General features: G+C 35.7%; 1 protein-coding gene across 4 annotated transcripts in view; it reads right to left on the bottom strand.

Moving 5' to 3' along the window:
• The window catches only part of LOC131530056 (metabotropic glutamate receptor 7), a 219,923-nt gene that overhangs the window by 77,563 nt on the left and 130,340 nt on the right, over positions 1–12,020 (bottom strand). For all 4 annotated transcript variants that reach the window (XM_058760127.1, XM_058760126.1, XM_058760128.1 and 1 more), the window contains exon 7: positions 3,443–3,582. In XM_058760127.1, coding sequence (XP_058616110.1) covers positions 3,443–3,582 — 140 coding nt within the window. The remainder of the gene's footprint in view (positions 1–3,442; positions 3,583–12,020) is intronic.

Genomic DNA, 12,020 nt, shown 5'->3' on the forward strand with positions numbered 1-12,020 from the left:
CTCAGTGATCAGCCGCAAAACAGTGATTCTGTTCAAATTCCCTATAAAATCATAAATGATTCCCTTTGAGCTAAATTAAATTATATTTATGTATCAAACCCTACACATGACATCAATTTCTTTCCTAGCATTATTATAATAATTAATAATGAACTTCTCGGTGAAATCTCATTATAAGAAAAGCAAACGATGACTAATGCAAATCAGTGTTTGTTTATATACAGCAAGAACAGACATGGCAATTCTAAAATCTTGAATTATCATGTAAATCACTGTATGTGTGTGTGTGTGTGTATGTATATATATATATATATATATATATATATATATATATATATATCATTGTGTAAGTATCATGTGATTTCAAGTCAATAACACTGATCTCAACTAGAATGTCTCTTATGACTTGGATGAAGTGTTTAATTACAAAGACTAGACTATCCATCAATGAAACAAATGGCTAAGGTCAAAAATTTACTGTACTTTATACGAGAGCATGAATATATTGTAGATGTGAATGCTTGGTCAATAAATTGTAATGCATTACTTTATGTTTGTTAAATGTAACATCAGGTGGGCTGATGATAATTACTGAGAAATAGGGAAATTGAGTCATAAACAAAAGTTATAAATTAAACCTAATGTCCTAAACCTAATGTGGCTGTAAAAGGACAAAAATATATTATTTTTTTTCTTAAAGCAACACAAACCAAAACATAACATAACAAAACAACAAGCAACACAAACATAAAACAAAGCAACACAACACAAAACAACAAAGAGGATAAAAACCCATTAAAACCAAAACAAATAAATAACATAAAACAACAAGTAACACAAACACAAAGCAAAACAAAATAAAACAAGCAAACATAAAATAACAAAACATGAAACATAAAGCAAACAAAATACAAAACAAAACATCCAAACACAAACCTAAAACAAAACAAAGCAATACAACAAACACACAAAAAGCAACAAAAAATAAATAACACAAACAGAAAATATGAAACAAAACAAATAAAAACAAAGCAACACAATTCATAAAAATAAAACACAAACCAAAACAACCAAACACAAAAAAAACACAAAACCACAAGCAACACAAACAGAAAATAAAACAAAACACACATAAAAAATAACACATCACAAATTAAATAAAAACAAAACAAAATACAAAAAAAGAGAAAGAAATCATAACAATAAAACACAAAATAAAACAACCAAACACAAATAATGAAAAAGAAAACAAAACAATAAAAAAAAAAAAAAAAAAAAGTTGAGCAATGTTTAGTTCTTTACAAGCACCTCCCGAGCTCTTGACAATTTTTTAAGCAAATTAAAATTAAATAAATTAATTAATTAATACAATTGGTGGGTATCTGCCAAGTTTGACCAGTGTAAAGGTTCTCCCTACTGATAATTCATACACAACCCCATTACATAGAATACTAGTCTACATTGATAGACACACAAAACACTCAGTGATCTAGTTCAGTGGTCTCCAACTCCAATCAAACACACCTGAACCAGCTAATCAAGATGTTCAAGGTTGCTTGATAATGACAGGCAGGTGTGGTGGAGCAGGTAGGAACTGAAGTCTAAATGACGATAGCTCTCCAAGAGCAGGGTTGGAGATCCTTTATCTAGTTGTTTTTTTTGTTGAATGGAATGGCCATGCTGTTCTCTGCTAGTCTTTTCAGCTTGTTTATTTTTCCATACTAAGTTATAGCAGAAACACTGAAAACACCAATGTCCATGTTTAGCAGCACAGCTCATGCAACCACTGCCGGCTCGCCATGCAATATAGTCGTGCTATGTACCAACTGCTTTGAGACGGTTAACAGGTTAAGTGACTTGTAACACTTGTAAGGGCTCACGGGCTCACGGCCTCACGGCCTCACAAACTTACACAGTGTATGGATTTACAGTAATGCTGAGAGCGAGACTTCATAATCAGACTGCATATGAGAAGAACTTGATTTCGCTTTATTTGAATTGAACTGTATGTATTGCTGCCGTGTGCATGCTCAATAATCCCAGCATGCAATGACATGAACAGATTGCCGATATTATTAATGCACATCTAATAACCTCTACTCCACGGGGGAAGGGTTTCTCATATACGTTAACATATAATCTATGGTTCAATCAGAGGTTATGGTTTTATGAAGCTCTGGCTATTAAGATGAATCTTTTAAATGTCCCTAGCAATTATCTGGACTAAATTATATTATGTTTAACTGCTACGCTTGGCTATGCTCAACTGCTGGGTGTAGAAAGAGCTTCCCAAACCAGACACATGTACAGTAAGTGGAGTAAGTAAGGATTATAAAATGCGGAGGAATAAGGGAAATGGAGGAATAAATAATATAGAAATAATCCAGAAAAATAAATAATAGAAATTATAACACATTTTAGGTGCTTAAATACTGCTATGACATGTTAATTAATATTCAAAACAAACATGCAAAGTTTTGAAGTAAACTAGATATGAAAACTAAATATTAAAAAAAGAAAATTTGTGTAAAACCATAATTTTTAAAGTGAGCAATATATAATATAAAAAATATAAAGTTAAAGTATGTAAATGAATGAGTGAATGAATGGCAGCCTAAAACAAAATTAATAAAGTCAATAACATATGAAAAAAGTATGAAAATATTTTGTGTAAAAATTTGTTAAAAAATATATATACATGTGAATTAAGAATATTTGAATGATTGAACGAACAAACAAATAAATGCACATTTTATGAAACAAATGCATACATAATATAAATGGCATTATATTTAATGAATGAATGAATGAATGAAAATAAAACTAGATAAATACAACAAAATGTGGAGAAAAAACATTTGTGTGGAACAGTAAATGAATTAATGAAACTCTTATTTTTCTGAAACAAAATGATAAATAATATAAATTATATTAAATTTAAGGAATGTGAATGAATAAATGAATGAATGAATGGCCTAAAATAAAACTAGATAAATACAAAAATATATGGATTAAAAAAAAAAAGTGTAGAAAAGTGGGTGAATTAATTAAATAAAACTAGATAAATACAACAAAATATGGATAAAAAAAAAAAAACATTTGTGGAGAACAGTGAATGAATGAATGCAAAAAAATGAATATTTGTGTAAAATATTCTCTTAAAAATTATCAGAATAATAAAATGAATGCCATTAAAATGCATGAATGCCATTAAAGTGTGTAAAAAAAAAAAAAATGTGTTTCACTGAATTGAGTACAGAGTATAAAGACACATTCAACAGGTGGTGTTGGATGTTTTCACAGTCAGGAAAATAAAACCGCCTAAAATACAAATTTATTCTCACTCACCAAAATCTCACTTAAATCACATTGCAAACATTCGATTGATGAATCTGAAACACATTATCTCATGATGACACTTTTGCAGACAACATGTACTCACATGGAGTTGGAGAGTTTCTGTCCACTGTCCAATAACTTTATATCCAGGAGTGTTGTTGATGTTCATCTGGTACTGGAAAAGATCATACCGACCCGGTGCGTCGCCATTCTTATTGAACGTGACAGACGTCCCGGCACTCCCTACGAAAGAAAGACTCAGACTTAGAAACCTACCTTCAACACTGTCAGACAAACATACTGCGTATCAATCATACATCATGAAAAAAAAAAAAAAAACACCCTGACATGCCTCGCAGACAACAAGACCTCATTGTTTGCATTTCCACTCTGTGCAGAGACAAAAGTTAGTCTGGTTGTGACAGAAATACAAACAACGTGTGCCCCTCAGGCCAACAGCGGAGACTGACAAAACCTGACATTCATCGCCAACCGATTGTTTGAAGAGCTTTACCTGCAGGGCTTGGCACTCACGATCACAAATCTGCCAAAACACAATCAACAGTGTGGCTTTCTCAAGTACAGATGAAACGCCAGCCGCTCGCTGTGGACTGCTGACACGTCCTCATCACACTTATTACACTGGGACTCATGGGTTGTGCAAGGTAGCTATCAGTAGCACTTCTTTTGATATGAGAAACGTTTCCTTGAAAGGGAAGATCACTGCTGTGCAGCCTGTTTTATATACATTATATACAAAACATATCATTCCTACTGTTTTTGAGCTCTCAGCCACGGAAAAACCTAATCGAAAAGCGAAGAAAAAAAAAAAAAAAAGATTTACAGAGGCACCTGGATTCTCTCAAACTATTGTTTTTCTGCATCGATCCTCAAAAATGAATAATTGGAAAGTTAAATGATGAGTCATTCTGCATACAAAGCATACACTCGACAAATCATATAAATAAAGTTTCAGACACAGTGGAAATTGATATTCATCAAGAATTGTTTTGTAATCATGGCCCTAGTATGTGATTGGATTAGTATAGATCAGTTGAACCACCCTGACACTTTTGACTATAATAATAATTAAAACACAAAAATGTATAGTGTTTGTGTATTCAATTTTAAATTTACATAAAACTGAACATCAGTAACCCATAAAACCATCTAACCTATCTACACAACCAAAATACTGCATCATTATGAATGTAATCCAAATCTTTTAAAACTGCCTCAGGCTTGAAGAATCAGAATCAGAATCAGAATGAGCTTTATTGCCAGGTATGTTTACACATATGAGGAATTTGTTTCCGTGATAGAAGCTTCTACAGTGCAACAGAATGACAGTGACAGAACAAAAACACAGATAATAAAATAATAAAAATAGAACAAGTAAATAGGGAATAACAATATACAAATTGACAATTGTATGTACAGGTACAGTATATTACAATAGACAGTTTTGTATGTACAGGTATATTATGTGCAAACTGAAATGTAGACTAAGTATGTGTGTTAGATAAATAAGTGTATAAGTGTGTTCCACGGTTATTGTCAAGTGTTCATGAGATGGATTGCCTGAGGGAAGAAACTGTTCCTGTGTCTGGCCGTTCTGGAGCTCAGAGCTCTGTAGCGTCGACCAGACGGCAGAAGTTCAAAGAGGGAGTGTGCTGGATGTGAGGGGTCCAGAGTGATTTTGCCAGCCCCTTTGCTCACTCTGGATGTGTACAGTTCTTGGAGAGTGGGGAGGGTTGTACGAATGATTTGCACAGCAGTCCAGACTACCCTCTGTAGTCTTCTGAGGTCAGATTTGGTAGCTGAGCTGAACCAGACAGTTATTGAAGTGCAGAGGACAGATTCAATGATGGCGGAATAGAACTGTTTCAGCAGCTCCTGTGGTAGGTTTAACTTCCTCAGCTGGCGAAGGAAGTACAGCCTCTGCTGGACCATTTTAACAATGGAGTCTATGTGAATGTCCCACTTCAGGTCCTGGGAGATCCTCGCGTAAGTCCCTGGTCTGTCTAGATGTTGGAGAACATAATGTAGTCCCATATTGACTGCATCATCCACAGACCTGTTTGCTCTGTAGACAAACTGAAGAGGATCCAGCAAGGGTCCAGTAATGTCCGTCAGGTGGGCCAGGACCAGTTCTTCAAATGACTTCATGACCACAGACATTAGAGCCACAGGCCTGTAGTAATTTAGTCCTGTAATTTTGGGTTTCTTTGGGATGGGGATGATAAAGGAGCGTTTGAAGCATGAAGGGACTTTGCACAGCTCCAGTGATCTGTTGAAGATCTGTGTGAAGATGGAGCCAGCTGGTCAGCAAAGGTTTTCAGACAGGCTGGTGTGACACCATCTGGGCCTGGTGCTTTCTTTCTCTTCTGCTTCCGGAAGACCTGGCGCACATCGTCTTCACTGATCTGAAGTGTAGGTGTGAGGGAGATGGGGGTTGCTGGAGGAGTTAATGGTTGTGTGGAGAGGTGTTCAGGGCTGGTGTGGGGTGTTTTTTTCAAACCTGCAATAAAACTCATTCAGATCGTCTGCCAGTTGTTGATTCTCCACAGTGCTGGGGGATGGTGTCTTATAGTTGGTGATCTCTTTCAGACCTTTCCACACTGATGCTGAGTCGCTGGAAGTGAACTGAATCATTAGTTTTCAGAATAATTCCTCTTTGCCACTCTGATCTCCTTTTCCAGTGTGTATTTGGCCTGTTTATACAATACTTTTTTTCCCCTTCCTGTAAGCATCTTCTTTGGCCTGATGGAGCTGTCTGAGTTTTGCAGTGAACCACGGTTTGTCGTTGTTGTAAGTTAAATGAGTTCTGGTAGGAATGCACATATCTTCACAGAAACTGATATAAGATAAGATGTTACAGTCTCTGTAAGCTTGTCCAGATCGTTTGCAGCAGCTTCAAAAACACTCCAATCAGTGAGGTCGAAACAGGCTTTTAAAACTCTCTCTGTTTCATTAGTCCATCTCTTTACAGCCCTTAATACAGGTTTATCTGATTTCAGTTTCTGCCTGTAGGTCGGTATGAGATGAACCAAACAGTGATCAGAGAGTCCTAAAGCAGCCCGTGGGACAGAGTGATATTCATCCTTTATTGAGGTCAAGTCAAGTCAAGTCAAGTCATCTTTACTTATATAGCACTTTTAACAATACAGATTGTGTCAAAGCACTTAACAATATCAAATTGGAGGATAGAGTGTCAGTAATGTATTATGATAAGATTAAGGGTGAATCCCATTTCTCTGTCTTACCCCTTCCCCCTTCCCCTTAGTTTTGCGCATTCACGTGAGAGTAAGGGCTATCCCAATTCTCGTTTTGATCGAGGGGTAGGGTTAAGGGGAAGTGGTAGGTACCCCTTAAAACCAAGCATTTTCGCAAGCTTATTTGAAACCAAGGGGTACCCAGAACACACTGCGCAACCGGCAACAATGGCGGCCAGGTCATCCAGAGAGTCCCATAAATGTAAGTATTTTCGGCTTAAATAATTTATTTAAAAAATATGACAGTCTTGTTTTGTGCTCTAGACAGTCCTGTACATATATATTTGCAACCATGTTCTTAATTGAAACGTTTTAAAAAATTGCTAGTTTGCTACGCTAACGTTACATTGCTGATTTGCACAACAGTCCCGCAGACTAGCCTTGAATGGACTCCATGCATGTCTACAGTTTTAACTAAACTGCAAAGTTTGTGATCAACACTTGTCGGCTCTGGTGACGTAGCAGCCAGCTAGCGACGGTGTATGATGACGTAACCGTAACCAAGTGGTGTCTCATTTCATAGGGGTATGTTTTCACCCCTAGCGCTTACCACTCGGTTTCGAGGGACATGGGCTAGCGATAAGACGAAGGGGTAGGGGAAGGGGTAAGACAGAGAAATGGGATTCACCCTAAACACTCAATTTTCTAAATTTTCAGTTAAAGGCATTTCATTATTGAATTCAGAGATGTCATTGTCTAGCTCAGTTTAGTTTAAATAGTATCTGTGCAACCAAATCGACGATAATTGCTAGAAATTAAGTGTGCCCAACTGAGCAAGCCAGAGGCGACAGCGGCAAGGAACCAAAACTCCCTCTGTGACAGAATGGAGAAAAAAAAAACCTTGGGAGAAACCAGACTCAGTCGGGGGGCCAGTTCTCCTCTGGCCAGACGAAACTTGCAGTTCAATTCCAACCGCAGCCATGTCAGATTGTGTAAAGGGCTTATCTGATTCCCGTGGTCTTGTCCCTATGGAGCATTTTAATTTATAATTTAATGTATTTGTTATAGTCCAGTGTATTACTGTCTCTGATGGGACATGTAACATGCTGACTGTATTTTGGCAGTTCACAGGAAATATTTGCTTTATTAAAGTCCCCGAGAATGATTAAAACAGAGTCTGGGTGTTGTTGTTCTGTGTCTGTGATCTGATCAGCAAGTTTCTGTAAAGCTGAGCTCACATGCACTTGCGGAGGAATGTAAACACTTACGAGAATGAATGAGCACAACTCCCGCGGTGAGTAGAAAGGCTTACAGTTAATGAAAAACGCTTCTAGATCAGGACAGCACATCTTCTTTAACGCTGTTACATCTGTACACAACCTTTTGTTGATGTAAAAGCATGTCCCGCCACCACGCGATTTCCCCGTTGATTCTGCTTCACAATCCGCTCTGATCAGCTGAAAGACTGGCAGATTTAAAGCGCTGTCCGGAATGGCGCCATTCAGCCAGGTTTATGTGAAACACAGAGCAGCCGAGTTTGAAAAATCCTTATTTGACTGGGAGAGCAGAAGGAGTTTGTCCGTTTTGTTAGGTAGAGAGCGGAGATTTGCCAGATGGATGCTAGGCAGTGCTGTTCAAAATCTGCGCTGTCTGAGCTTCACGAGCATGCCGGCTCGCTTCCCCCTGTCTGCGCATCCTGAAGCGTTTGATCAGCGCCGCTGCTCCGCCAACTACAATGTCCAGCAAAACATCAGAATAGTCGAAAACCGGTCAAATATTGGGTGGTGTGTACTGCCGAATGTCCAGCAATTTGTCTCTTCTGAAACTGATTGCAGGGAAAAACTAACAAAAACATTAAAACAACTGTGGAGCACGCCACGGAGGCTGCCATCAGTGGCAGTGAAAGTAATTAAGGCGAGATTCAGCAAAAATTCAAAAGATTGACTGTTGTGTCGCTTTGAGTAACATGGGTGGACAAAAACCTGTTTGAGTGTCTTTTAGTCGCTTCATTATTCAGTCACTTTGGCGTCACCCGCTGCCTGTTCAGGTTTATTTTGTTTGTCCAAGTTAAGAGGGCATCATGGGAAGAAGGAAGAAATGTCTTATTCTAGTAATAGACTTTGGGGAGAATGAAGACACTGAAAAGTACAGGAGACCCACAGAGATAAAGAACAATGGCACGCTAGCAACACTTAAAGAGCGGATGAGGGCCTGGAAAACCTGCTGAATACCACAAATAACAGCCTTCCACTTCACACTGAATTAACAACAGTCTTCCGAGACGCTGCGCTGCTGGTAACACATTTAAAAAGTTTCTTCAACTATAAATGATTTTATGTACCAGGTGTTAAGTTTTATCATGTTTCTTTCTATGGAAGCCCATTTCCACCACCCAATTCAAAAAGTCAGAACTATGAGAAACAAATTCAGGATTCTGATTTATTTTATATATCGCAATTCTTTTATTTTTTCTCTGAATACCAAGTTTATATTTTGCGATTTTTACATTTTATTTTCTGATTCCGCAATTTTTCAGAATTACGAGTTTACACAATTCAGATTTTTTTCTCAAAATTCCAAGTTTGCGTATCGGAATTCTGACTCTTTTCCTCTCCTTCTTCATAGAATTCTGAGTTTACATCTCACAATTCTGACTTTTTCCTCTGAATTCCAAGTTTGCGTATCAGAATTCTGACTCTTTTCTTCTCCTTCATAGAATTCTGAGTTTACATCTTAAAATTCTGACTCTTTTTTTTTCTCAGAATTCGGAGTGTACATTTCACAATTCTGTCTTTTTTTTTTCTCTCTTAGAATTCCGAGTTTATATCTCTCAATTCTGAGTTTATCTCACAATATTTTATATACATACTGTATATAAATGTTCAGATTGCAAGAAAAAAGTCAGAATTGTGAGATAAAAAGTCACAGTTACCTATCCATCCATCCATCCCGTGGTGGAAATGGGCTTTCATTTTTTTCACCTCATACATGTATTTAAAAACCCAGTAGCAAAATGTCCCAGTTACGTCACATCACAGCAGTGAATTCACCCGTTAAACTTCTAAGCTACTCAGAGGCTTCCAATCTCAATACTATACAGTAATTGCACTGTAGATATTAGATGTGGACGTGACCTTCTTAAGTATATTAATTATTAGTATGCAAAGAGACTTTTACTCTTTTTTTTTATGTTCTCGCTGGAGGAAACAGTTTTTGAACTCTTTGAAAAAACTGCAGAAATGTCAGTCGCCCAACTTCAAGCAGTATGTTCTCTCCTTTTCCCCCCTAAATTCTCATCTTTCTGTGACACATCCTTTCATCACAAGAGTTAACATGCATAAATAGCCAGCAGACAAAAACAGGACTGCACCATTTCATTAATAAGTGCAGTGCTAGATAAACAGATTAGCTTTATGACATGCACTTCAAGTAGTATCTGCTTCAATTTAATGTAATGTAATTTTTTTCACATGTAATGTATCAGCCTGCATAATTATAATTCCAAACTATTTATTAAGTTTCAAGAATTGAATACTTTTAACATTATTTTCTTCATGATGATAGATTAAATTTGAAATGTGTATATGCCAGCCTGCTTAAACTGCTTAAAATATTGTTTGAATTAGATCAGTATTTCAGTATTTTTCACTCAGAAATTGCTAGTAAATTTGAGAAACTTCTAAAAATCTTGTACAGTCTTAATACATGGAGAGTTTCTAAAACCTTAACCTTAATTTTCCATTATAAGGGAAATATAGACATTTTGGGTAAATTGGGCCTCAAATTGGGTGAATGCATGAAGTGTATTGGCATTAAAAATGTAATTTTAATATGAATTATACTACATGCAATTACATCCATCTATGAATTCAATATTCTATGAAGCTAAAGATGATTCATCAATTTCCACGTCTTAAAACTTGTATATGCATGCATACATAAATGTTCAAACTGTCAAGTCAACAGCTGAACATTGCATTTCAAAATAAAGTACATCATGCATGCATATACATTCTGAATATGAATTATATATGCATGCCAGAGGGAAGGTTTTCTTATTGTGCATGCAATGCTCATAAATTATAAATGCCGTACAACTATTAGTGTGCTACAGTAAACAATATCAGATGGGCAGCAAAGGTCCGAATGTTTTTTTGTTGTTGTTGTTGTTGTTTTTTTCTTTATTTTATTTTTACTTAATACAAAATGTTTCATTTAAAATTGCATTATCAAGATTTTGGGTTACACTTTATTTTAAGGTGTCCTAGTTACAGTGCAGTTATACGAATTAACTACATATACTTAATATATAGATTAGGGTTTGGCTTAGGTTTACTTGATGTAATTATGCATAATTGACTGTATTGCTATTATAATAGTTAGTACATGTAACATGTGTAACGAACACCTTAAAATAAAGTGTTACCACATTTTGACTGAAAAGGTGAGTATATACAATTTCGGGTCCACTTTATATTAGGTGGCCTTAACTACTATGTACTTACATCAAAATATAATTACAATGTACTTATTGTGTTCATATTGTATTGCAAAACACATTTGCTGCTATTGAGCTGGGATACGGGTAAGGTTAGGGACAGGTTTGGTGGTATGGGTAGGTTTAAGGGTGGGTTAAGGTGTAAGTGATGGGTCAACAGTGTAATTATAAATGTAATTACATATAGGTATTTTTAAAAATATAAGTACAATGTAAACACATGTATGTACACAATAAGTTCATTGTACCAAATTATTAATTTAAATGTGAGTACATAGTAGTTAAGGCCACCTAATATAAAGTGGGACCACAATTTCTTATATTACTATTATCATTATTATTAATCTTTTAGGTGCATGTTTACATTTACATATTTCAAATTATTTCATTTGTTCCCTTCGTTTCGATTGTCAATGTATTATTTAATACAGATCATCAGATAAAAAAAAAAAAAAGATACAAACAAATAATAGCACGTTTTTCTTCATTACAGCCTTAAAGCACAGCAAATCACCTTTTTTTTTTCTTCTTCTTGTTATTAACTAGCTTTGATGTATTTCCATAAGCTCGCGTATGATGTTCAAACATAGCTGTTTACTTTAAGAACACTACAGACAAATTAGCGACAGCTGAAGTAATATTATTTCAAGATGATTTCATGTTCTTTTGTGTTTTTACGTCATGGATTGAATTGGGTGCTCATCATAAAAGACTTTTCAGAAATGGTAAACATTAGATCAAAATCAGATCAAAATATGCTGTTGTTTGGCATTTCTGTGCAGAGTGATCAGTTAATATTAGGTACTTAAAATAAAAACATACACAATGTTTACGAAAAACTACAAGTGTTTTTGTTTTTTAACAAACTTCAAAGTTGCACAAATTGTAAATAAAATTGATTGCTTACAGTTCCAAGAATATTGAAGTGAGGCAATTTGTAAAACATTATAATAAAAATGAACGCAAGA

Source organism: Onychostoma macrolepis, chromosome 22 (genome assembly GCF_012432095.1).
Source record: "Onychostoma macrolepis isolate SWU-2019 chromosome 22, ASM1243209v1, whole genome shotgun sequence".
NCBI classification, from domain to species: domain Eukaryota; kingdom Metazoa; phylum Chordata; class Actinopteri; order Cypriniformes; family Cyprinidae; genus Onychostoma; species Onychostoma macrolepis.